The following is a 24,796-nucleotide window of genomic DNA, read 5'->3' on the forward strand; positions in this document are numbered from 1 at the left end:
CATCCCTGAGTTGCATAATAGTGCTTTTGTGCAGGCGTGAGGTTCCATGTGTCTTTCTGTCTGACGGCCACACAGATGTGCTATCAAATAAGGTTCCAATAACCTGATAGGATTAGCCAAGGGAGAATCTGTCCTCTTGATAGCCTGATAGAGAAGAGACCTGATATGTCTAAGTGCATTTGCAGGTTTTTGAAATGAAAAATATTCTCTAAGGGGAATGCAGATTTTTGTCTGCCAGATTCATCCTGTCCGATTCAGGCAGAAATAAAGGGACCTACATCTACTTTCTAAAGGAAAGTTCAACTAACAACTGAAGCTTACTGCAGTGGATGAATTACAGTGAGAAAATCCAAATATAATCAAACATAAGACATTTTTTTATTCCAATGTTCATAGAAAATCAGAACACCTTTCAGTAAATTACAGTCACATTATATACAGCAAATTTACAGTAGAGTATCAGACTACCGTATTTTTCAGACCATAAGGCACACCGGATTTTGCGCATTAAGCAAAACAAACCAGTCAGATAAGTCAAACTTTACTGAACTCATTCTTCTTGCTTCCTCCACTTCTGTACCATTGATTCATTAATGTTGAATTCTCTTGCAGCTGTTCTAGTCCCATGTTGTTGCAGTATATTAATGACTAACCTCGTATTGTGGATGGATTATCTCAGTTGTTCTCCTGACTGAAGTTTGGTCCGTTTACAGCATCCTGCCATGCGATTGCATTTGTCTCTAACCATTAGGAACCCTCACATTAACTTTCGAGTGGAAAAAGGTTGGCGTTCATCCTCCAGCTTCACTGTGTTTGTTATGCTAACATAGCTGTGTCGCTAGCAATCACGTAGCACATCAATATATACCAGCTAGCACTGCTGTTTAGTTTTCTGTCTTCATTTATGCTGGAAGTGATAGCAGAGCTGTACCTTTTAATTTTCTCAGAAATCTCTCAGTCAGAACATGCTATATCATGCTTAGGTGGAAGCTAGCGAGCTAACTTCCTGCTAACTTCTAACTGTTAAATTTAATAGATTCTGTTTTCATGGATGCCTGGATGTTAAACTTAATTGATACACCTGGTAAAGCAGCAACGCTGATCATTTTATTAAAGATGAAAGAATTTAGACAGTTTTCAACTCTCAGTAATGCCATAGTGATCGTTTGACTTTGGGACCTGAAGAAGACGGAGTTTTGGACCCAGATTACTCCACAATGCTCCTGACTATGGTAGCCGTAATGCTCCGACAATCCATCAAGCGTTGCGGCTTCGTAGCTTACCAAAATCGTACTAAAACGTTTTTTGACAGATTTTTGAGCACAGTGTACCATATAAAATCGGTTCAAAGTCAGTAAGCACAACCAGAATTCATACATAAGGCCTACCGGATTATGAGGTGCACTGTCAATTTTTGAGAAATTTAAAGGATTTTAAGTGTGCCTTATAGTCCAAAAAATACGGTAGGTGTTTTTAAAATTGCACAAGGCTCAGTGAAATCAAATGAGCAGGAATAAGTTTTATGATCACCGCATAATTGGTTTGGAGGCAAAAAGTACTTGTTTTGGGCTCAAAGTGCATTTGCTTTAAGAAAGACAGTCTTCATACCCGGGCAGAGAAGCCATGTTTTTCTTTCACCACCCATATGCGGTCAATCACCTTCCCATTCTGGAACACACAGAAAAGTCTTTGTCATCATCCGAGCAATATTCCTTGGTCGTAAAATGAATCGCACTCACACATTCTTCCTCGTGTGCTCACCTGGTCATCAGACACCTGCTCCAAGTACAGGTGGGTTCCATTGACCACCTGCATACGGCTGTAGCCGTAGTCTCTGCTGCGGAAAGCACTCCACTCTTTGGGGTTTGGATTGAACTTGTCAGTCTTCTCTCTGCAGCCCTGCAGAAGATTAACCAGGAATTACACAGAGCCTTTAAGATAGGAGCCACATGCCTTCCTCAGACTCTGACATTTACAACTGCGGCTGTGCCTCGGTGTGAGTCTGTCTGCATTTTAATATCCCAATGACTAATCCCTCTGTGGTTGGATGACAAAGTGTACTCTGCACTGTTCACCACCACATCAGAAAAGAGTTAACCAGACCAACAGATGGTACTAAACTCATGTAGCAGACCAGCTGCTGCACAGACAGAGCTGTTTACCATACATAACGGCATTTCTGTTGATTTCACTGTCACTTTGCGCACTGACCTGCACACAAAAATGTTAACAGTGACACAGTGACGTGAAACTACTCACAGCAGAGCCTGTGATAATGTGGACTGGAGCTTTGGGGTTCACGTAAGGCTGTTCTCTGCTGCCATTGAATACCTTCAAGGAGCAAAGCACAATAAGTTTGGAACACTGGTTTACAACAGGGGAATGCAAGGATGAAGGATGGGGTGAAGTAAGAATGCACCAGCTGACCTTATCACCATACACAGGCCACAGCCTCTCATACGTGTGCTCATGTGCCCACAACTCCACATCCACTCCTGTGGGGGGAAAAAAAAAACCCTTTCATAGATGAGAAGCATACACAAACAGCTCAGTGGTGCAACTGAAAGTTCCTCAGAACCTGTGCCTATTTAATTTGCAGATTTCTCAACAAACAACAAAACCTTACGATCAGAGAAACAAAACCTGACAGCGATTCATCACAAATTAAATAATTAAAACCGAGCGAAAAGTCTGAGAAACGTAATACAGGAAAAACATTTTGAAAACAGGCTGTTAGCATTTCAGCCAGACAGAAGGCCTGGTGTTTGGTTTGCTCTGCTGTTAGGACATTAGTCTAAGTGTGCAAATTTGCAATATTAAACACCCATTAGCAGCACACAGACTAGGTAGCATACCATAACGGTAAAATAGATCCTCAAGACCTGGAGCCGGTGGTTTTGTGTCATTCCTTCCCAGACGGACCTGAGACATAGGTGAGAGAGGTATAATGACAATATGAATTGACATTAACATCCAAACCACTACCTGCTGGGTGAAACACTATCTGGCAGGCATCCATTACCTGTGCCTGCCTCACTCTCAACAATGCCAAGTGTTGAGAGAAGCAAGCCCCGGTGGAAACTATTTGCTCCAAATTACAGTGATTATGCCAGCACGCCGTGCTGCTTATGGGTTCTGTGGACTGGCCAGTCTGCAACATGCTTGTCATGTCTCCTAGCAGGGGCAATTTAAGTGTAAAGCAAGGCTGTGAAAATAAATCCTGCAAATAACATTATGTGATAAAAATAAAATGTTTAACAACACAAACATGCTGCTGTTTACATAACCGGGAACACAGCTCCCAATTAACAGCAGCTTCTTTAAAGCCAAGGCTCACGGTATTTTAAGGTAATGACAACATGACGTTTGCAGTAGTAAAATTACATCACACCTATAGAGTGAATTACCGATATGGTAATACAGAATAGTACTAGTAAAGAGTCTGGAATTTAGCTAAACAACACCACACTCATACCCCACAAGGCACTGGTATGGGTGGCACTATCACCCTTTACTAAGCTAGACATTCAGCCTGTCTGTACATGTTTTCGATCATTTTTCTATAAAATTTTAGACATAGTCAAAGGTTTAAATAATGAGCCCAGCTTATGTGAACCAAAGCTCAGCCTTCAGATTAATCTGAATGTTTAATATTGTCATATGAGGAACACAAGTCGGGCTTGCCCAACTTCTGTTTTGTTCAATCTTGTATTTGCAAAGGACAACCAATCAGAAAAAATCTTCAAAGGGGGAGCGAAGGAGTTAAAACATCTTCTTTCACACACTGTATTATCTGTGGGGATTGTAAATCATCCAAAGCTACTCTAGTCCAACAATAAAAACATCAGCCTGGGAGTTACATTAACCCTCCTGCCATCCTTTAAAAAACTCACACCCATCACCCTAGGGACCATTCTCAGCCACGCCATAAAAAGACCATATATCCATATTTTATTCCACTTTAAATTAGCCAACCTTGTAAAACTACTTCTCCCTGAAATATTCATGTAAAGTTTTAATTATATTTTCGTTGTTTTAACCCTTCAAATCCCAGTGTTATTACATGAGCGCCCTGTGTTATAAGCCCCAAAAACCAAAAAACGAAACTAAATATTTCCACAAAAAACCAGTTGAAGTAATATGTGATTGTCATTATAAGTAGGCCTTTAGATGGACCAAAGATTGGCACCAACATACATTTTGACCTGCCATTATTTTTTTTGCATTTTTTTTGCAATTTAAAAATTAAAACTTCAAGGCCCTGAGTCTTCATTGACATCCAAGAAAAGAAGAAAAAATAAAATCATATGATGATAATTTGGGGTTGAAAAATAGCATTTATAATGGAAGTCAATGGGCAGGAAATGGTCCCCAGGGTGATGGGTGTGGGGATTTCTGCTGCTCAGCCATTTTAGGCTGATTTAAGGAATTCACACTGGAATATTAACATTGACAGGTAAAAACTATCCTGTGGCAAGTTTGGTTATATTCCACTGAACACAGTGGAAATGGCAGCCATTTAACACATAGCAGTGGCACAAAAAGGTCCCAAGAAGGCAGGAAGGTTAATAAGTGCCCTACACAATTAATTGTGAAAAATTATTATATAATATAAACCATTTCTCACTGTAGCAATGTAAGTAAATTAACAGACAACACTCTTACATACATAGGATTCAAACTTAGTACAGTCATCCTGGTCATCATCAGAGCAGTACATGGGCCGGTGCCCCATGGTTATGATCCAAGGACGCACTGCTCTGTTCTCGGGCTTGTTGGCCTCCTAGATGAAACAAAAGTGGAGCCACACATGTGCCACGTTAAAACAGGGAAACAAATTCAGCAACATGCTCTTACTTTCACTGAAATGAGAATTCTGAATATTATAATGATATAAAATGACCTTGGTCTTAAAATGAGAAAAAAAGAGGTCAAAGCAAGTGTGGGAACAAAAGAAAGGACTTAGCCACAGTGGACAGATGGAATTGTTGTGGTCATTAACCTCCAGGTCTTTCTCCAGCCAGTCGTACTGCTTGAAGAGGAGGTCCTGGCCAAAGTCAAGATAGAAGTAAACCTCGGTGGAAATGGAGATTATGTGCGCTGAGCCCAGGTTCCAGCTGCGGAGACATTGTTAAAATAATACACTGCACTGACCCAGGAGAGGAAGCGTGTTAAAAGTCATCTGATAAGCAAGAGCAGGTCTCACTTTAAACCGCAAAGTGTGAAAAATACTCCGAGATCCAGACGACGTTGCGTCACTCACATGTTGTTATAAAATAGACTAAACTGCTCTTTAAAAGGCCGCACTGTACTGTGAGTGCTTACATGTCCGTGCTGTAGGGTTAATGGAAGAGTGCCACTGTACATGTGTGCTTAATGTTATGAACAGTTTCCAGTTGCAGTCAGTTGCCTGGATGGAGTTTCTCTTTGCCTCCTAACTGTGCACATGAGTGGAAGGCTCTCAGCCAGCAGCCCTGCCCAGAGAGTGGGCAGCTGGCCTGTGGTGTAGCAATGTACTGTATTATCTTACTGTCTGACAGAAGGAGGCCTGTGGTGGGCGATGAGTCACACCTGTCAGATGTATAGCTCCTTTGTGTAGTCTCAGTGTGTGAGATAGGAGAAGTAAGCTATACTAAGAGAGCTCTATACTCCTCTGCTGACTCATTAATGCTTACTGAAATACAGCAGGACGTTTGACACACTTAACATGACACTTCACATGGGCCCGCTGTTAGAAAACAATGAATTACTCATCACGAGTGGTGTGTGCAGGGCTTGCAATGACATGCTTTCGTATTCGTTCACCTGCTTCGGTGCATTAATTGATTGCTGTTAAAGCAGCTCCCTTACCTGTACCACAGGCTCTCGGTCTGGCCTGGCATGCTGAAGCGATTCCTGTAGTTGGAGAAGTTGCTGTGAACAAACAATATAGCGAGAAACGCAATGAGATGGACTGATCGTGCACTCTACATTCCTTGAATAAATGAGAAGCAGCACTTAGCACCTCAAACTGCTGCTTTCTCATAGTTTGAGATGATTATACCAGCGCCTGGAAAAACTGCAATCCATTCAGAATAGATTTAAGATAATTCCAAGCTTTCTCTGAAATACAATAAACCAGCTGTTCGTGGAAAAAAAGCCCCTGCATTTGGTGCAGTTCTTTTGATTTATGTGCTTTTTCATTTGTCATCTAAACCTGGCAGAAGACTTGGAGTTATACCTCATCGGTTGAAAACAACCATCAACCTCTAAGACCTCCTGGAAGGTCATAGATATTTAAAGGAACTATAAACACTGCTACATGCAAGCTATCAGAGGATCCCTCTCTAAATTAAAGGCTGGGCAGAAACGCAAAGTAGCCTCTGTGACATCAACCTATAGCTTAGTGATGGAATAGTCTGAGGCTTAAAATCATGGTCAGCAAGTGGAGCCAGATAATCAAACTCTGGTCAACATGAGGGAGCTTGGGTGGAGCCGGACATGGGATAAGCGAGTAGGAGCCACCATGACCGAGAGTGCCACAGCTGTCAATCAAGAACATGTCTCTAAATATACCTCTCTTAAAACCATGACATCGTTTTAAAAGAAGACTGTAATTTTACATCCAGCAGTCATCAGAGGAATCCAGTTTTGAGGTAGTCCTGCAGTGGTTTCACCACCGAGTCATGGCGGTTTTTATTGATCTAGATATAGCCGGACACTTAAAGTGATCAGTCCATCGCTGTTCATTGCACTACATGAAACAGACACATACTAATTGGAAACTCGAGAGATGCTAAAACACTATCAAACCAGCATCTCCAAATTTTACAACGCAAAAGAGTAAAAATTAAAAAAAATATTTCATGGGAAGCTCTCCCAGACTCCAATCTGTCAGACTCTTTTCACAGTTTTTAATTTAGAAGGCAGGAGCCAGTCTTCTCAACAGGCCATTAACTAAGCAAGGTGATGGGAACAATTATTTTCTTATCTTACGTAGGGGAGGTGGGAAAAAGAGGCAATTTCCTCGGCAGCAGCCAGAGTAGGGTAGCAGATCCCTGAATTGACAAGTTTAATGTAGGGCTAGGGGTAATGTTGAGTTAGGGGTAACTTGAGAGCAGCAGGGTCAGAGGTTAAAGGCCAGGATTCAGGACCCAAAAGGAGGATCACAGAGCTCTTAACTAATGCTGAATAAGTCTTAAAGTAATGTCACCTGTAGTTTGGGTGGGCACCGAGGTCAGGTTTAAATGGTCAGCATGATAACCCAGCAAAGGTCAGTTTGTGAGCCGCTTGTTTCAACATCATTTCATGTGCACAATGGCAGGCTGATCCTACAGATGGCACCTTTAAAATGTTAAAAATAGCTATAGGTACGAACTTTATTTCAAAGTTATTATATGAAGGACATTTTTTCATCTTTTAGTATAGATAATACAAAAAAATCTTTACTTAAGTCATTCACCCTAACGTAAAAGCATAAGGATGAGCTCTTTATCCCAAACAAATCTGTTGTGATTGAAATTTCACAGCCAAATGTGATCACTGTGGTGAATAAGGAAGAGTCCTAATATAATATATATAATATATGGTGTGGTGCTATCTTTTATGGTGTGGTCTGCTGGGGCGGCAGCATCTCTGCTGGGGACAGGAAGAGACTGAACAGGGTGATCCGAAGGGCCAGCTCTGTTCTAGGATGCCCTCTGGACCCAGTGGAGGTGGTGAGTGACAGGAGAACGGCGGCTAAGCTGTCATCCCTGATGGACAACATCTCCCACCCCATGCAGCAGACTGTGACAGCACTGAGCAGCTCCTTCAGTGGGAGACTGCAGCACCCACGGTGTGGGACGGAGAGATTTCGCAGGTCTTTCCTCCCCACTGCTGTCAGACTCCATAATAAAGACTTTAACTGATCAAGCACACACATCCATACATATGCAATAATACTAAGTGCAATAATCCTTTCTGTCATCGTTGTATTTTTACTCAGTTGTATATAGCATTCGTATTCTATTTTTATCTTATTGTATATTTTTATTCTATTTTATTCTACTGTATATAGTATATTATTTTATTCTATTCTGTACAGTTGTGTACTGTATTTATTCTTATTGTATTCTAATTTTTGCGTCATAACTTTTGCACTGTCCACTTCCTGCTGTGACAAAACAAATTTCCCACGTGTGGGACTAATAAAGGTTATCTTATCTTATCTTATAAGTTCATACTCCCATCTTGTGGCTAAAAATGGTATCAGCAGGCATTTTAAGGATCTGGGAACACAGAAAAAGGTTTTTTGTTCTGTTTTGTTTAGTTTTGAATCACTGGATTTTTAGACATACAGGAAATGTATTCACTGGCTGAAACTAAATCAAAAACAAGCTATCAAGTCTGTAGTTCAGCAGTGGAAATGTAATTTGGCACAGACATGACAAGCGTTCATTTGTGTCATTGATCTGTATAGGAGTTCAGCAAAAAATGTGAGTCATTCTAAGTCAGATTGTCATCTTTCCAGCTAAATGTGTGGGTTTTTTAAATTAACACTGAGATAGAAATCTGGATGTCAAATTCAGAACAACCCGTCTGCTTCAACTGGCCCAGTAAGATTTTCCCTGCTCGTCAACTCTTTCCTTTCATCATCTGATGGGCTAAATCCAGGCAGTATGACAACTTAAAGGATCCAGTTGTAATATTCATGGAGCATATCATTGTTTCAGATGATGACCGTTGGTCTGCTGAACCACGTGCTCATCTTGGTGAACAAAGACAGCCTTGACTGGGGCCTTAGCATCTTCCGTGGACCGGCTGTTCTCATGCAGCTGGAATGCTGACTGAAAACCTTTGTGGTCGGCTCCGTTTTAATCGCCTTTAACTCATTAGGTTTTGAGGTTGGAAAGCGAGAGTAACAGAGAAGTACAGTGAGACGGAGCACAACAGAAAGTGAGGAAGAAAAGCAGGGCCCAGCTGCTGGGTATACTTGGATTCTGGACGACACCACAGAACGAAACACATATTTAGGTATAGAAGAAGAGGGGGCGGGGGGGAGAGCTGCATTTCTGGTTATGTAATGCACCGAGCTGGTTTTTGATATCAGGTTCTTATGTCGGGATGCAGCGCCAAGAAAAAGAGACTACTGTTAGCAGCTCCTTAATAAAGAGGCAGACAGTAGTCCTATTACACATGGCAAAGCCAAGAGAGTGAGAACGGTCCCCGTATAGAAGCGGCAAGTAAATATTATGGTGCAGGATCAGACACCACTGAAAGTTTCTAACTCCAGCAGATGTTGTTGGAATTCAGGGATCCATTCGCTGCTGATCCTCATGATAAAAACCATATGAATGTCTATAGAAGTCTGACTTTAACTATAACTAATAAATGTGTAATTTAATGTACTGAAACAGTTAAGTGACATATTGTAATAATGTGTTTTTTTATTTTATAAGGGAGAATTGTCAAGTTGTAATTATGAAGCTAATGGGGGGCAACCCACTGAATAATATCTATGCATACATGATTGCATGTAGAGTCGCACTGTAAGCTGGGGGGTTTTTTATCATCAATTAATCTGCAGATTATTTTATTACATATGGCTCTTTTGCTCTAAAACATTCACTGACTATTTACTGCACAGTTTCTTTAACCCAAGCTGACTCCTTCAGACTGCTTGGTATCTCCAAAACAGCACAAAAGCCTTTATTATATGTGATTTACTAAAGTGTTATAGATAAAATCAGGGAAAGCTGTAAAACCTGACATCTAAGAAGCTACAAGAAGCAATGTTTCAGGGTTTTGTTTGAAAAATTATGAAATAGTTTACTTTAATTTAAGATTTTACCATTTAACTAAGGCTTTGTCTTGTGTTTTCATCCAGATAAGTTCCCACACTCAGATGCAAAGAGCACATTTGGTAACCGTGAGTGAAAATACTGACAGTTCCCACCACCGCAGGCCATCTCTGGAAACTCAAAAACAGATATTAAGCTGATGATTCCCAGTCAGACTAATGTTAGTTTTGGACAGTGTTGACTTGTTTAGAACTTGGTGGCTCCTAATGCTGCTCCAGACTTCGGAGACAAAAATAGCTCCCATCTGTTCAAACGGTACAGTAAAGACTTTTCAGGACTAACCGAGTGTGCTCTCTATTTTGCAGAAGAAAAAGTGCAGCTGATGGGGCTAGCCTTGAGATATAGCATGCACTGCTGTTTTTCTGTCCAAAACCCATTAATTACACTCCTGGCTCTGTGAGCAGAATGTGGTGCAAATATAAAGAAAAAGAAAAACAGAGCTGAAGGCAGACAGCAGACAAACAGATGCTGTGTGAGAAAGAACGTGTTTTTGTAATGAACGTGTGCCTGACTTCCACCTATGGATGCATCGTATGAATGAGAGAGACAGCAGAGAGATTCAGTTGAATTTCACCTACTATGTAGCTTCATGGTTGCCGGGACAGGTCATGTAGGGCACGTAGGCAGCTATGGACTCGATCTGCCTCATGAACTCGTCTCCAATCCTGGCATTATCCTGGAATCACACAGTGTCATTGAGCCATTAAACATGATGTCAAAGAACTTCCTGTTAAGACAGTGTTCATTTTTGCACATTCAGTCCATTTTCCAGAATGCTTCAGGAACGTAGCACAGGCTACCAAATAAACCTCAATGGAACTTGAAGAGTTCGTCTTAAATATCCCAATACTGTCTGCGGTGCTTTAAAAGCACACCGCGGTTCATTTCTCCTCTGATGGCTTTTACCTGCCACAGCCATTAACGACCTTTCAGGCTAAATTCTCTCTCTGTTTTTCTATTTATAATATCAGCGAAGCCGCAGGTGGTGCCTGCACATTCCAGCTGAGAACACAGCTCAGATGAAGTATGGTTATTAATTTTTGCAGCAGCCTGATGATTGCATTTTACATTCTCTCCCTATTAAAAAACAGCATTAATAACGCACAAAGTTATTTAAGGGAAAATGATATTAGCATCCGAGACAAGGTTATGTCCTCTAATATGAAAGGTGACAGCTGTGAGGATTTCATATGAGCCAATATGTTATTGGGACTTAAGATCTGTGGTTTTGAGTAGCACCACTTTTATTCATGAAATACTTGGGCGACACAATCCGTACTCTCATCTTTCACTGCGGGCTTAAGGCGTTTCACAGCAATGCTAATGTCCCAACCACAGCTGAAAGCTCTCACATGCCCTGAGGACAAACAGTGGTGTGCAGTAGAGAAAGGTAAAGTGGCTTATCTCTTCTGTCTTATTGGAATCAGGGATGTATCAGAGTGATTTTAAGAGTATAAGAACTTTGCTGTCAGTGACCTTAATTGAAACTAGGTGCAGGTTTGATCACATTTCACAAGACTGGAAAGATAGAAGGGTAAATTACCTCATGCATGTCATAGGCAAAGTCTCCTGTAAAACAAGCACATAAAATCTATAGATTAGAATCTTTTACATGATTTCACTCTTTGCCAGCATAATGTAAAAACAAGATGTGCAGATTAAGTTTCCCCAAGCAGTACCATCTAATCAGCTTCACTAGATTTATATTGTCAGAATTTATTTCAAGAGAGCTGAACTCTTACGTAGTTTTGGCATTTTGCTGTTTCGTTTCTAGTGTTAGATATAAAGAAGCTAAACATAATGAAGCTAAAACCACAACGCAGCTAGAAACTGGGAGACAACTAGTCTGACTGTGCCTATCATCAAAACCCCAAAATGTATAAATGACAGTTTATAGTTTCACGGGGGATTACATCATCTTGCTTTTCCTTGCTTTCTGTTATTATGGGAAACTAAATTAAACAGTTTCTCTCTATTTTCTTATTCCCGGCACAGACACGATCGCTGCACCAGTCTTTACAAGAACTGCTTCGACAGTTTGGTGATTTAGATGTTGAACAACAGCAAACATGTCCAGCGATGACAGAGTTATTGTAAAAGTATAAATAAACCATTTTAAGCCATCAGTCATCACACTTGAAAAATGTAAACTGGTATTTGAAGCAGAGATGTACATAAATCTGCTGATCTCTAACTTTGTGTAACTGCTTGTGATAAAGCGCCATTTGTCAACAGCTGCTCTCTTTCACTTTAAACTTCAGATGATCCTTAGAAATCCTGACTCTTTTTAACTCAAGAACAAGAAATGTCAACTTAAAGGCCAATATGTTTAAAACAGTAAAGTTTACACTTTACTGTTTTTTATTGGAGGAACTAGATTTCAAGGATTGGTTGATTATTATTTGATGATTTTCATGCATTTTCCTTTTTTCTTTCGTGATTTTTTTTCACAAAAATTGATACTTGTGTTTTTGTTTCTGAGCCATTAGCTTGCTCTGAATTAGGAGGATGGTTTTTTGATTGAACCAGTTTAATGTAACATTTTCTCAGGTTGGTGGTGCATGACATGAGCGTTCTTGTTCGTGAATTATTTAACAAAATATTGATATTTGATGTCACTGTACCAAATAGAATATCTAGCGAAATATTGCAAAATGTGAGGTAAAGGTTTTTTTCCCCACTTTTAATATTACCAATATTACACAAACACAAAATCTATGAATGACATTTGACTGGTACAAAATAACTAAATGCACTGCTTCACCCATTATTCATACATTATGACTTCACAGCATTAAGATCACTCAGATGTCTATATTTAAGAACTAATATATTATTAACCCCCTCAGCAAGTTGTGTTGCAAATTGTACTGCTGTGCCTTCTTGAACCAGCGGGAGAGGTAGTTCACTTAGTGTTTACATTGAGGAGAAATAAAAAGGTAAGAAACATTATTTCCTATTATTAAAAATGGAGAGATTATAAAAGCTGGCGATCCAGTGAATCAAAACTAGGTTCTTTGGCACAACAAAAACCTACACTCTGCAGTTTAATCAGTGAAGTGATGAATAGCAGGCTAGTGACCAGAATCCATCCCATAATGCTCAAAGCAAATAAGTGCAAATGATGACTATGTGTTATTATGGTAATTACAGTAATTACCACAATGATATATTGCCTCCTCATTAGATATCTCTGTCGGATGTCAGCTGGCTTAATTGATTTGATTTATGTTAATACAAGCTGTGGATGACTAATGCCTTAAGCTGCGGTTTATATAACTTAATGCCTCTTTTACAATGATGAATGATAAAATATCTAGAAGGGTAGAAGTTACCTATGTGTAAGATGACATCGTACGTTCCGAGCTGAGTTTCCTTTTGCAGTCGAGCCAGAGACTGGGGGTTCTCATTGCCGAGGTCACCATAAAAAGCAAACCTGGGACTGGACGTAGTGCTGTCATTAAGAGCAGTGAAGAAGAACACGTCGCTCCAGCCTTCTTCACTGCCACAGTGGTAGACTGGAAAAAAATGTAGGAAAAAAGTTTCACAGTTAAGTGATCCATGAGATGGTGTGAGAGCCAAAAGCTAAATGGAGAATAGATTCGTTTGTATAGAGTGCTCTTCTACTCTACATGAGTACTTAAAGTAAAGCTTTATATAACATCCCTCATTCATCCATACGTACAAGCATTTTTTCTACCTAAGTGCTTTCTATCTAACCTTCACACACCAAGGTGGGTTTCAGTATTTTAGGCATACTCACTGGAGCAGCTAGGGATCAAACCACCAACCATCTAATTAATAAAGGACCTACAGATACAGCCACCCTAATGTCAGCTATATAAAAACTCCACCCACCATACGAAGCTGCCGGTTTGAGGCCTCTGAGTGTGACCCTGTGAATGAACATCTTCCTCTTTTCCGTTCCCGAGTCAACAAACAGAGTCGCGTGTCCTATGGCGCTCATCTCAAAGAGCCGAGCCCCCAGAAGGCTATACTCCACCTTGCTCTCTGTCTCATTGAAGGTTGTCCAGGTCACTACCATAGTGCCTGGCATTCCTGAAGAAGAAAAGTCCATTTATTTGAAATGTGATGCAGATTTGTCTGACAGGAACATTGGATACACTTACTGGTGCATTTATTAAAGCCAAAAGATGCTGATGTGAAAAAGCTGACTTTACAAGAGTGGAACTTTTGATCTTGCTGCTGGCAAGATGAAGCATTATAAAGGCAGACTTGAGTTGGCCAGGTACTTGCATAAAGACATCAGTTCAATAATGAGTACCACATGTTTCACCTTCATAAGAAAAGAACAAAAGGGTTTTTATGCTGCATTAGATACAGGTTTGGAAGTTTAGGTAATTAAACGGTGTCCTCAACCTACATGACAAAAAATACAGTCAGGGAATATTTCTGTGAACCTGCCTGAAAAAAAGTCAGATGTAGTCAGTTAACAGAATATTGAGCAATTTGTACAAAACATCTGTAAATCTGCAAGTGACCTGGATACTTGTGTGTATTTCAAAGGGGAAAAATATGTCTGTGAAGGTTCTCAGTCATCCAGGTCATCGTAGTCAAAGGAGCTTGCAAAGAAAAGCGTCTGGACTTCTTTAAGTTGCTTGAAGACGTTTCATCCGAGAAGCTTCTTCTAAGGTCAAATGGTGGAGAGTCCCAGATTTAAACCTAGTGGGAGTTTCCCCCCAAAGAGGGACAAAAGGACCCCCTGATGATCCTCTAATCGCCTGAGCCAAGGTGTGAAACTGGGTGTGGGTCCCCACCATTTGACCTTAGAACTGAAGAAGCTTCTCGGATGAGAGGTGAAACGTCTTCAAGCAACTTAAAGAAGTCCAGACGCTTTTCTTTGCAAGCTCCTTTGACCAAGGGGAAAAACTGTATCCCACATGTGTCAGGTGGAAAAGGTCAAACACTTACCTCCATAGGAGAGGTGCACCTGTTCTGGCTGGGTCCAAATAGGAGGAACACTGAGCACCAGCAGGGGTGCAGCAAATAGCAAAGCACAGGCAGCGTGAACAGGCGACATTTTAATGCTGGACCTCAGGGAACAAACGTCTGATTAAAGAAGCCACACACACACACACACACACACACACTTGAATCACATGATCTCCGACTTCTCATAACAAAAATCACATGACTCTAAAGGCACTAGTATAAAAACATTTGGAAATATTGACGATATTTAAAGCCTTCCAGTAAATGACATGACCTCAGGGGAGGTTTACACATGCTGAGTAGTTAGGATAAACAAAGTCACATACTGTGTTTTGGTCTCTGTTGAGTATGTCCAAATCAGTTAACCTCCATTCAGCCCATGAAACTGCAGAACCAAAACAGCAGAGTCAGCAACAAGTTTAGAAATAGATGATGTGACAATAAAAGCATGTGATGTTGCTTTTCATTGTGCAGTACTGCAGTGAAAGACAGAAGAGGTAAGCTCACATGCTATGGCTTGCCTCAGATCAATTAAATGCAAAGGCAAGCAGCTGCTATGCTGGACTTACCAGAACAAAGACACTATCAGTGTCACAGCCCATGAAGACAAAATCGTGCTTTTTAATTGAGTCAAAATCTACTATACCAGATGATCTGATCTATCAGTTACATTAATTGTCAGTTAGGCTGATCATTGACGATTCTCTTAGCTGTGTGTTTTGGTTGTGAAACGTGCACCAACACTGTGTCAATAGCCGATAGAGGGTGCACAGTCCAACAGCTGAATGATGAATAGGCTGCTTTATTCTCCAATGATGGGCGGTACCGCCGGCTAGTTGCGTAAAAAGAATCAAAGTGTTTAACTGTCATATCTCTGTTTGGAGAAGCAGCGCAAAGTGAGTACATCATATTTACTGTGAACGCTTACAGGTTTGTTTATTTATTTCACTTTAAATGCTGTGACGCATTTATTTTCACATGTATTTCCTCGACCGCTGGTTGGAACACAATTAAAAAGCTTCTTTCTTTTTGTCTGGTTAGCTGTTAGCTACCTGACTGTTAGCTACCTGGCTTAATTACTTGTTAGCGATAATTCAAAGCTAATACTTTGCATTAAGTGCAATAGGAAACAAAGAAATTCATGCCTCTGTACAACACTTACAGTTAAGCTAAAGGCAGTGAATGATCGTCTCCAAAAGCGCAAACGACTTCTGTTCTGAATAAATTACATTTATTCAGAAAAATAAAAACTTCAAAAAGTTACAGCTAAGCTAAACTCAACCAGCTGTTTTGGCTGGAGAGCGCTTCCTGACCACGTCATGTGCAGAACGATAACAATGGCCGAGTGGATTGTGGGAGATGTTGTTTTTCAGCGTGTCGCGTTATAAACAGAATATTAGATGAATAATTAATGATTGATTTACTGGGAAAAATGTATTATTACTATCTTACTTTGTTTGCAGTGGTAAACGGTGTATTTGGACATGTGTAGCCCGTATGTTGTGGGGACAAGATAATGTTTACACTGTCCACAATGTGTAGCCATTTATGGCCAGAAACACAAGATTCATACACTGTTAACCTCTAAAATCCTGTGATATGCATTTTTTTAATCGCCTTAAAAGTTTTTATCTTGTCTTACAAAAATGGTAAAAGTTAGGAAATGAGCAAAAATTATATAAATAATACATTAAGTTGATCTTAGATGATTTTCAGGCAAAGGCTCTAAGGTTCAGTGAGGTATGTATGTATTTTGTCGTGTTTATAAATTTGTTAACTCATTCATATATCCTTTCTTTTTAGATATAATGGACCCCAACACTGAAGATGCAGAGAGCCAAAATGTTGAGGATCGCTTGCATCATTATGCAGCACAGTACAAAGTGAGCTATCCTAAAGGGAGAAACACAAAACAGGTGAGCTGGGTTGGTCATTATGTTGCACAAATCTATTTCTGGTTCCTGGTGCTTTTTATGCCTCTAGCTGTGTTTGTGCATCGCCATGTTTTGTCTTTTTAAATTCAGGCGGATGATGCTGCAAATGAAGAGTGCAACAAAAAGAGGTATTTCCTGCCTGTTTTGCATTTTTTTACAGCCATTTGTTTTTGATTAAAAGCTATATTTGGAATTTTACCCCATCCAGATACCCGGTTAGCCGCTCTGGGAACAACCCAGGCAGAGTGAAGCGGGTAGTGTCATGTAAAAGGAAGACTCATCATCTGACTGTGGCTCGAAGAAAGCAGCTTGGGTCTGGGAGAACTTGTGATGCTCCAAACAAGGAAAATGAAACAAAAGTCTTGCAGGGCACACAGCAGGATATTTTCAGTATGGACCCCTGGGATTTCCCATTTCATGTCAATAATATCAATAACAACCAAGGAACTGATAGAACTGGTTGTGAAGAGGCTGACTACTGTGTACTGACTGAGGTCAGTAAGACGTTTGCATTGTTTTATGAATTACTTTTCTTGCAAACACGCAGCTGAAACTACTTAAAGCTGACTATGTTTTCCAGCTCACGAGGGATCACAACACGCTGACTGACGTGCTTTTTGGAAGAAATCTAAGACTCAAAGTGGCTTTAACGTTGTGGCAGAGAAATGTTGGAGAGCTGCTGACATACTTTCTGAGGTGTGCGCCGTGCGGCTGCTTTCAAACATGCGCCAATGCTTGTTTGCTAGTATTTCCAAAGTTTGATTACATCATATTTTTTGTACAGTATCCAAGATACTGGTGTGTTTGTTGACTTTCTCCCGCTCATAAGCAAATGGTGAGCACTGAGTTTTGCAAATATCCTAGTAACACTGAGATTATAGTGTTACTACAATAATTTTTATATTTTCCCTGCAGCATTGATGAGGATTCTTCAAAGATAACCATCGGCTGTTGTGTCGACCTCTTTCCTTTAGTTGGCAAAGTCCTCAGCAGTCCATATGAAGAGTGAGTAATCCTTCTGAATAAAACACTTTACACATGTACAATAACATTGTGTTTAGCAGCAGGATAATTATTTTTTGTATTTTCTTTTATAGGCATCTTACTGTTGGCCTAAAGTGGGTAAATTCAGTTTTAAAAAACTGATGGGAGGATCTAAAAGATAGTGGCTTCAGTGGCTCAACAAACTCTCTGCTGGATGAGTAAGTTTAATATATTTATTTTTAATTTAAAAAAAAAAGCACAATCTTTTGACATTAATTTGCCAGAGTTGTATGATTTATTCCTTTGTTGCAGAAACTTTCAAGTTTTTAATCAGCAGTTATGGGAATTGTGGCAGCAGGAACCCTTTTTGAAGTCTGTTCCAGGACCTGCAGGAGACATGGCAAAGGTAAACATGCAGAATTTAACACTGTTAGTTATATGTGTATATATGTGTGTGTTTATGTTTTTGCATTTTATGTACATCTTTTTGCCCCTTAGGTCATCGATTCCTTCCTGTCTAAACTCACATGTCAGCAGTGAAGATCCTGAACGCATCGTTCTCCGTTAACAGTTCAATTCAATTTTATTCGCCTCAGGGCGCATGAACAGTCTCCTTAGTTTTGAAAGTGTTATTCATAGTAGCTGCTGACGTTTGCACTGACTGGCTCTTAGTGTGGGCTGGATGTATTTGCAGAGCAGCTTAAGCAACTAAAGAATTGAGCAATGTCTACAACAGCAATGGTGTGACAAGGCCGATAATTTCTCTCTTAAGTAGCAAAGTAGTATTTTGTAAATAATTATCCACTTATTTTCACAACGCAGATATTGTGATGACTGTAAGATTTTTGTCCTTTTAACTGCTTCATTAATGATTAACACTTTTTTGTCATTTGTGATTGATATTATAATGATATGTTACAAAAACACTAAAAAGGGATGCCACTAATATTTCTGTTTTATGGCTGCAAAAACAACAATTGCATCTTCCGTAAAACTGTATATGACTGTCTTTACCTTAAGTTGAACTAGGGGAGACCGGGGATAGTTGTAACATTTTTGACATTTCTGTCTGTAAATTGGAGCTCTTTTAAGGTAGTGGATTCAAAATGTAATGCAAAGTATTTACATGTCTCGGCTATTAAATAGTGCAGCTATTTTCTCTGCAGCACAATTACCCATTGCATGGTATGGCCTCAAACACAAAGAGTGAAATGTTACAATTAACCCCATAGTCTGGGTTAGTTGTAACATATCCTGGGGTGAAATGTAACACAATGAAATAAGGGTACTAACAAAACATTAACATGTAATCTTTGTTTATTCAACACATGAATGCACTTAGAGCCATTTATGTAGTTATGTGTGTGTGTGACAGAATGCAGAAATCTAACTTTGAACATATTCCAACCCCCCAAAAAAGAGAAATTATGGAATTTTCTGCAACTGAATATTTCATTAATTTTGGTTGGTCTTCCTTGAGTTTGGCCTCATTGGCTCAGTGGGCATTATAACCTACAACTCTTGCACCAATTTTGAACATAACAATGAAGCTGAAAAAATGTAGTTGTTCACCAGCATCGCAATTCCATTACTTTTTATCATGGCTTACCTTGGTGTGGTTTGCAAAGTGCTTCAGAAAGATGAGGGAATCTGTTTCTTGCACCCATCCTGATTTATTTCCACTACCAGTACTTCCTACTGGTCCATCTCTGACACAGTGTGAGAATGTGTATGTGTGGGAACACAAACAGTGGAGGAATTGTGTTGCCAATGGCATTAACCGCATATACAAATGCGACCAGTGAACCTCTCTCTGCTGATGTCGTTGCCCCAACTTGTTTAATATAAGTTAAAGTAATAGTGTGGCAAGTTGTAACATCTGCATTATTGTTACAACTAACCCAGACTGTTGCTGTTACAACTGACCCAGACTCCTATAGCCATGAACTAGCTAACATTACAGCCAACGGCTAAAACATTAGCACTAAAGACTTACACAGAATATATCCCCATAGACATACAAATAACATAATTTAAGTTTGATGAGTTTAACTGCAAAGCAGATAATGCTATTAAACATTGAAATAAAGTAGAAAAACTTACTTTTTGGCATACAAATTACTTTTTTTCATGTTAAATTGTTTGTGTTTGACAAAATGTGCTGATTTTTCACATGTGATAGCACAACTGAGTTGGGCATGCACAGGATTAATCACATCATTTGAAACTTAGCCCTGATTGGAGAAATTGGAAGTGTTACAACTGACCCACGTTACAACTATCCCCGGTCTCCCCTACTCTTGAACTAAACTGTCAGATTACAAGCAACACTCTTTGAAAAAGGTCAACTAACACTAAAGAACCAGATGTTTCTGGCTCTTTAGTGTTTATGCTTCTGAAATGGGTAAAATTTGAAGGCAAAAACAATCAGCAGAATTCACATGGGGAGGAAAGACTGATGGATGTTACATGACATAAAGAAATAAAAGAGATCAGAATTTAAAAAGAGGTCATTTAATCAATTCTATGTGTAAAATGCAATGAACATGCTTCAGTTCTGTGCAGCGTGCTAACTCAAAAATGAAACCGTACTCTGTGTACTACTCTAATACTTCTGGATATATACAAGTCCTATGGGGCAGTTTTTTTTCCTCATACATATCCCAGTGTCCAACAAATAACAAGGGTCTAAACTACTAATGATACAGGAGGTTACAGAATCACCAACGTTAAGTACTGTAGCAGAACACAACGCTTGTTAGATATAAATCAAGATAATAGGCTTGTGTTGAAGCAGAGGGCAAACACCAGTTGAGATCAGGGGCTTTCACACTCCAATTAACTCACAAAAACACTCAATAGGAGGAGGAGTGAAATGAGCAAAGGCTGAACCTTTAGAGTTCAGTCTCAGCTGGACTTTAAACCTCATTCACAGTTGAAGTGATTTAAGTAAGGCAGAGATATGTGTTTAAATGTGGGTTTTATCTCACTTTGCACAGATAAGTCGAGGACTGGTGTCTATCATTTTAAGGTGAACCTGAGGATAAAGTCCAACTCTAGCTAGGCACGGGCACTGCAATTCAGTCTCTCAATCCGAACTCAGCTGTCGGCCATTGTGTTTGTGTTTCTGCTGCTTGTCATTCGATCAGAGGAGACAAATACAGAGTGGGAGACGGTTCTGGTACAGACAACACATTTCTACACTGTGTTTCAGGACACAGGTGGCTCTACTTAATGTAAGCGCTTTGATTTTATATTTCTTCAGCACAGTTTTGTATTAGGAGGTGGCCGGGGAGAGGGAGGTCTGGGGTTGTCTGCTTAGGCTGCTGCCCCTGAGACCCGGCCTGGATACGCGGAGGAAAATAGATGGATGGATAGAGTTTTGTATTTGTTACATCAGCTCATATCACTAAAAAAATGCTGTTGGTTTGATCACAGAAAAAGTAAAGGATGAAGTATTTGAGATGCCTGTCGCCAGCAGTGGTTTTGCTGCTGCTTAGTGTGACTGGACTTGACATGGAGCATCTCCAAGCTGAAAACCTAAATCTCCTTTCACCAGATGAGCATAAATTGGTCCTGAACCGTGGAATGAGAGGTATTTATTTATGCAGGCTTTCACTTCCTGTTTGACTTTTCTTTCCTGTCTGTTTCAGTTGTGGATTTGGACAAAAGCTGAACATGATTTGGGAGAATTTTCAAAACACTAGTCTGGAAAATCATTTGATTTTTTTTAAACGCTGAATACATTCATATCTGTGATTATCTGTGAAGATTACTCTTGTGGATGTGAGTTTAATTCCAACCTCTAGATCCAAATCGCTTATTGACTCACTGATGATAAGCATTAGGTCCTCTGAGGTTATTTGTGCATTTTTAAAAGGCAATCTATTAGAAAACTTTTAGAAAAGCAATGTTTTATTGTGCTTACCTGGGAAACATTGAGAAATTATTTTGTACAGAAACATATTTTTTGAATGTGATCAGACAGACGGTCCTTTCACATTCAGAAATGTTGGACAGAATTGTTACCCTGTCCATGTAAAGCAGATCAGCAGACTTTATTCCAAGAGTGTGATTTGTAAGTAAAGGCCTCTCTCACATTGGTTAATATCAATGTTCTTAAGAAAATTATCAGGAGAACAGTGAACAAGAGCAGTGTGCATTGCAAGTGCTGCAAGCAGAAAGCCACGGCTCTCTCAAAGCAACATTTCTGCCTGTCTACAGCTTTCTGTTCACGTAAGGTTGTTGGTAATATTAGAAAGATTATCTTTGAAGAAAAGAAACATGACATCATAAAAATGTTTTCCAAGGCACAATTGAAGGAGTAGGATGGTTTGGACATGTTGTAGTCCATCTGGGCCATGTGTAAATTTATTTAAAGCTATTTATTGCTGCACAACAGCTGCACAATAAACCAGATTCCAAAAGTAGAAGATCTGATATTTTGTCCCTCAAATAAATAAAATGATCATTTTCATAAAGTACTGGATTTTTTATAGACTTTTAGCACTTGTGTTTAAATCTAATCATGCCTTGGGTGGAAAGTAATACAAGGTAAGCAAATTTTCAGACATCACTACAATTCCTGACCTGCATTGTTTGTACCAGACCGCAACTATTCACTGAACACCTGAGGGGTCCTTAAATTAGACATAACCAAATTGTGCATGGATTGGGTTTAAAGAAGTTGTTTGGCAATTTGAAAAACAGTTGGGGGGCGGTTCTGTTTCTCTAAGCTAGACGCTAATGTTAGCAAGCTAGTTAGCTTGGTGTAAAAACTGGGAAAAGCAAACAAAGCTTCTGCGTCTCCTTTTGAAGACTTCAAAACGAATGTGCAGCTGAAAAGCTCACCTACTAGCAGCTTGTAATTTGTTTAAGTTATTTAAATTTCACATTTCAATCACGATAATATTACAGAATTTAGAAAGCTACTCCACTGAGTCGAGGATCAGTACATAAACTTTGTGAAATAACTGTCATTTTCACACGTTAAACCTTTTTGTACTAAATGAAGACAAAACAAATATGTGGTAATTATCAAAAAAGCTGGTAATGGAGTAATAGACTCGATGTGTGATGTATATGATAAACCTGCCTAATTCTTAGCTATAAAGTAATTCTGATTGCCCTGATTGATATGACTGATGTTTAATTGCTCAACAGTGCTGCCCAGAGACTGCTATGAAATGCTGATGGCCTCTTCAGGCCGGGCCAGAGACGGAGTGTACCTGATCCAACCAGGGGACTCCCCCATTGTGGCCTACTGTGCCATGCAGGAGGGAGGCTGGACCGTGGTGCAGCACATTACTGTGAATAGCAGTGTGAATTTTGATTGCACTTGGGCTGAATATAAGAAAGGCTTTGGTTTTATCACTGGAGATCATTGGCTTGGGAATGACTACCTTCATCAGCTTACCCGTGGGCCTGCACGCTATAAACTAGGAATAAAACTTGTGGACCAAGATGCTGTCACAAAGATGGGAGAGTATGATCCATTCCTGGTGGAGGATGAAGCATCAGCTTATAGACTGAGACTGGGGTTGTTTGAGGGAACGACCGTAGACGCTCTGACGCTGGATACAGAGAACTATCTCCATGACAACCAGAAATTCACCACTAAAGACAGAGACAATGATAACTACTTCCAGAACTGTGCCAAACTGGAGTTTCAAGGGGTGCCGGGAGGAGGCTGGTGGTACGACGCCTGCGCCGGCGCCAATCTGAATCGCAGAAATGTCATCTACTGGCAAAAAGACTGCAACAAGGAGCGGCTGTGCAAGTATGCATGGATGATGGTGAGACCTTCTGACACAGTGAAACTGATTCAGAGTGGAGACTGCAAGAAGGATGAGCTATAAGGACGTCATTCCCAGGATTTGTGCCAGATTTGAGTTTTTGTCATTAAACACAACAATGGGTGATATCAGGGATTTTCTTGTAGTGACTACTGGACCTTCTATTGACCACATTTTATTCAAAAATGCATGGACATGATCACAAAATACTGAAAAGAAACAAAAACGCATCACAAACTTGAAATACAGTAAAAAGTCGCAGTACAGATTTAGCTCTAGCTTTGTTTCCATCACACACCAAGTCAGTATACTTGAAGCAAAGCATGTTTTTTAGTTTTGTTTTTTTCTTTCTGAAAATTGCAAGTGCAGACTCCTGGTTTATCACAGTTACCAAGAAGTGTTTCATGGCATTATAGCTTATGACAGATAATAAAAAAAAATAGCCTGTGCAAGGCATCTTCCATTCAGTGGGTACACAAAGGAGCAGCGCACCAACATATTTTCCACAGTACATTACAAGTTTGCCAGAAATACAGTGATATTGATTTAGCCACAGTAAAACATACTGTAGTTCAATGCTTAATGAAAACGAAAATATCCTGAGAATAAAATGTAATAAAGAGAATTCATAAACAGTGTGAGCTGTTAAATCCTCCACAAAACTTCCAATGTAAACACTGACATTATTAACAAGTTAGTTATTCCCAATCGGTAAACTCAAGTGATCCATTAATGCCTTTTACGCATGATTCCTATAACCGTATTTTGCACTGGGATTTCGCACGACATGAAAATCATAGCAAGTGATGACAAAACAATGAAGCTGACTCTCTACACATTTATTCATTGGACAAATTACAGTGGCACACATTAAAAGGCTTTCATGAACATCAAGTAAGTGTCTTGACTTAACGAGCAAGAGTCCGACATCACGATGAAGCATATTAGCCCTTTTAAATAAAAACAACGACAGCCATTTGGAAATACACCTCATCAGTACAAGCACAATACTTTAAGAATTAAAGAGCTCTGTGTGTCTTGTGACATTTTGGGTATGAGTGCATCAGCTTGACTTTTTAGACTGGAGCAACTTCACGATGGTCTCCATATATCAAAGTGTGCTGCTGTGTAAATCAATGGCGTAAATGTGCTTCAACTTGGAGAAAAATACTGGTTTGTTTTGTATATTTTTGACCCTACATACAGTGTACAAAATATATAATATTCTTCCAGCAGCAATTACCATACACTATAGCAAACCTACTGATTAATGAGCAGCACTATAAGATGTACTAGGCTCTGGATATCT

At 39.7% G+C, this 24,796-nt stretch overlaps 3 protein-coding genes across 3 annotated transcripts; 2 read left to right on the top strand and 1 right to left on the bottom strand.

The window, feature by feature from the left end:
• Positions 1 to 377: 377 nt before the first annotated feature.
• acp7 (acid phosphatase 7, tartrate resistant (putative)) lies at positions 378 to 16,079 on the bottom strand. Its single transcript, XM_080871468.1, has 15 exons — positions 15,937 to 16,079; positions 15,101 to 15,159; positions 14,754 to 14,891; positions 13,680 to 13,880; positions 13,157 to 13,339; positions 11,365 to 11,390; positions 10,400 to 10,497; positions 5,851 to 5,913; positions 5,003 to 5,117; positions 4,670 to 4,783; positions 2,856 to 2,922; positions 2,428 to 2,495; positions 2,260 to 2,331; positions 1,762 to 1,899; positions 378 to 1,668 (listed from the first exon to the last, which is right to left on the bottom strand). The coding sequence occupies exons 3-15, from the start codon at positions 14,860 to 14,862 to the stop codon at positions 1,603 to 1,605; spliced, it is 1,320 nt and encodes a 439-aa protein (XP_080727594.1). The 5' UTR covers positions 14,863 to 14,891; positions 15,101 to 15,159; positions 15,937 to 16,079; the 3' UTR covers positions 378 to 1,602.
• Positions 15,367 to 20,302, top strand: LOC308389880 (KATNB1-like protein 1). The gene is given in 11 exon segments (XM_080871474.1): positions 15,367 to 15,704; positions 16,578 to 16,690; positions 16,799 to 16,836; positions 16,917 to 17,202; positions 17,289 to 17,404; positions 17,493 to 17,543; positions 17,624 to 17,713; positions 17,806 to 17,851; positions 17,855 to 17,910; positions 18,005 to 18,098; positions 18,191 to 20,302. Coding segments are annotated over 10 exon segments (927 nt in total). The 5' UTR covers positions 15,367 to 15,704; positions 16,578 to 16,582; the 3' UTR covers positions 18,233 to 20,302.
• A 423-nt stretch (positions 20,303 to 20,725) lies between these two features.
• Positions 20,726 to 24,766, top strand: LOC308389881 (fibrinogen-like protein 1-like protein). Its single transcript, XM_080871475.1, has 3 exons — positions 20,726 to 20,928; positions 21,131 to 21,287; positions 22,856 to 24,766. Exons 2-3 carry the CDS (start codon positions 21,143 to 21,145, stop codon positions 23,548 to 23,550), a joined length of 840 nt encoding a protein of 279 aa, XP_080727601.1. The 5' UTR covers positions 20,726 to 20,928; positions 21,131 to 21,142; the 3' UTR covers positions 23,551 to 24,766.
• Positions 24,767 to 24,796: the final 30 nt, after the last annotated feature.

The sequence above is a fragment of the Rhamphochromis sp. 'chilingali' genome (genome assembly GCF_963969265.1).
Source record: "Rhamphochromis sp. 'chilingali' genome assembly, chromosome: 21".
Classification (NCBI taxonomy): Eukaryota; Metazoa; Chordata; class Actinopteri; order Cichliformes; family Cichlidae; genus Rhamphochromis; species Rhamphochromis sp. 'chilingali'.

What these genes read in the sequence shown, in the direction of transcription:
- acp7 (XM_080871468.1), bottom strand. Translation starts at nt 14,862, where the DNA reads ATGTCGCCTGTTCACGCTGCCTGTGCTTTGCTATTTGCTGCACCCCTG. An exon ending in GGATCTATTTTACCGTTATG is followed by an intron (nt 2,496 to 2,855) that starts GTATGCTACCTA and finishes TTCCCCCCACAG; the next exon opens with GAGTGGATGTGGAGTTGTGG. An exon ending in GGCCTGTGTATGGTGATAAG is followed by an intron (nt 2,332 to 2,427) that starts GTCAGCTGGTGC and finishes TGCTCCTTGAAG; the next exon opens with GTATTCAATGGCAGCAGAGA.
- LOC308389881 (XM_080871475.1), top strand. Translation starts at nt 21,143, where the DNA reads ATGAAGTATTTGAGATGCCTGTCGCCAGCAGTGGTTTTGCTGCTGCTT. An exon ending in CCTGAACCGTGGAATGAGAG is followed by an intron (nt 21,288 to 22,855) that starts GTATTTATTTAT and finishes ATTGCTCAACAG; the next exon opens with TGCTGCCCAGAGACTGCTAT.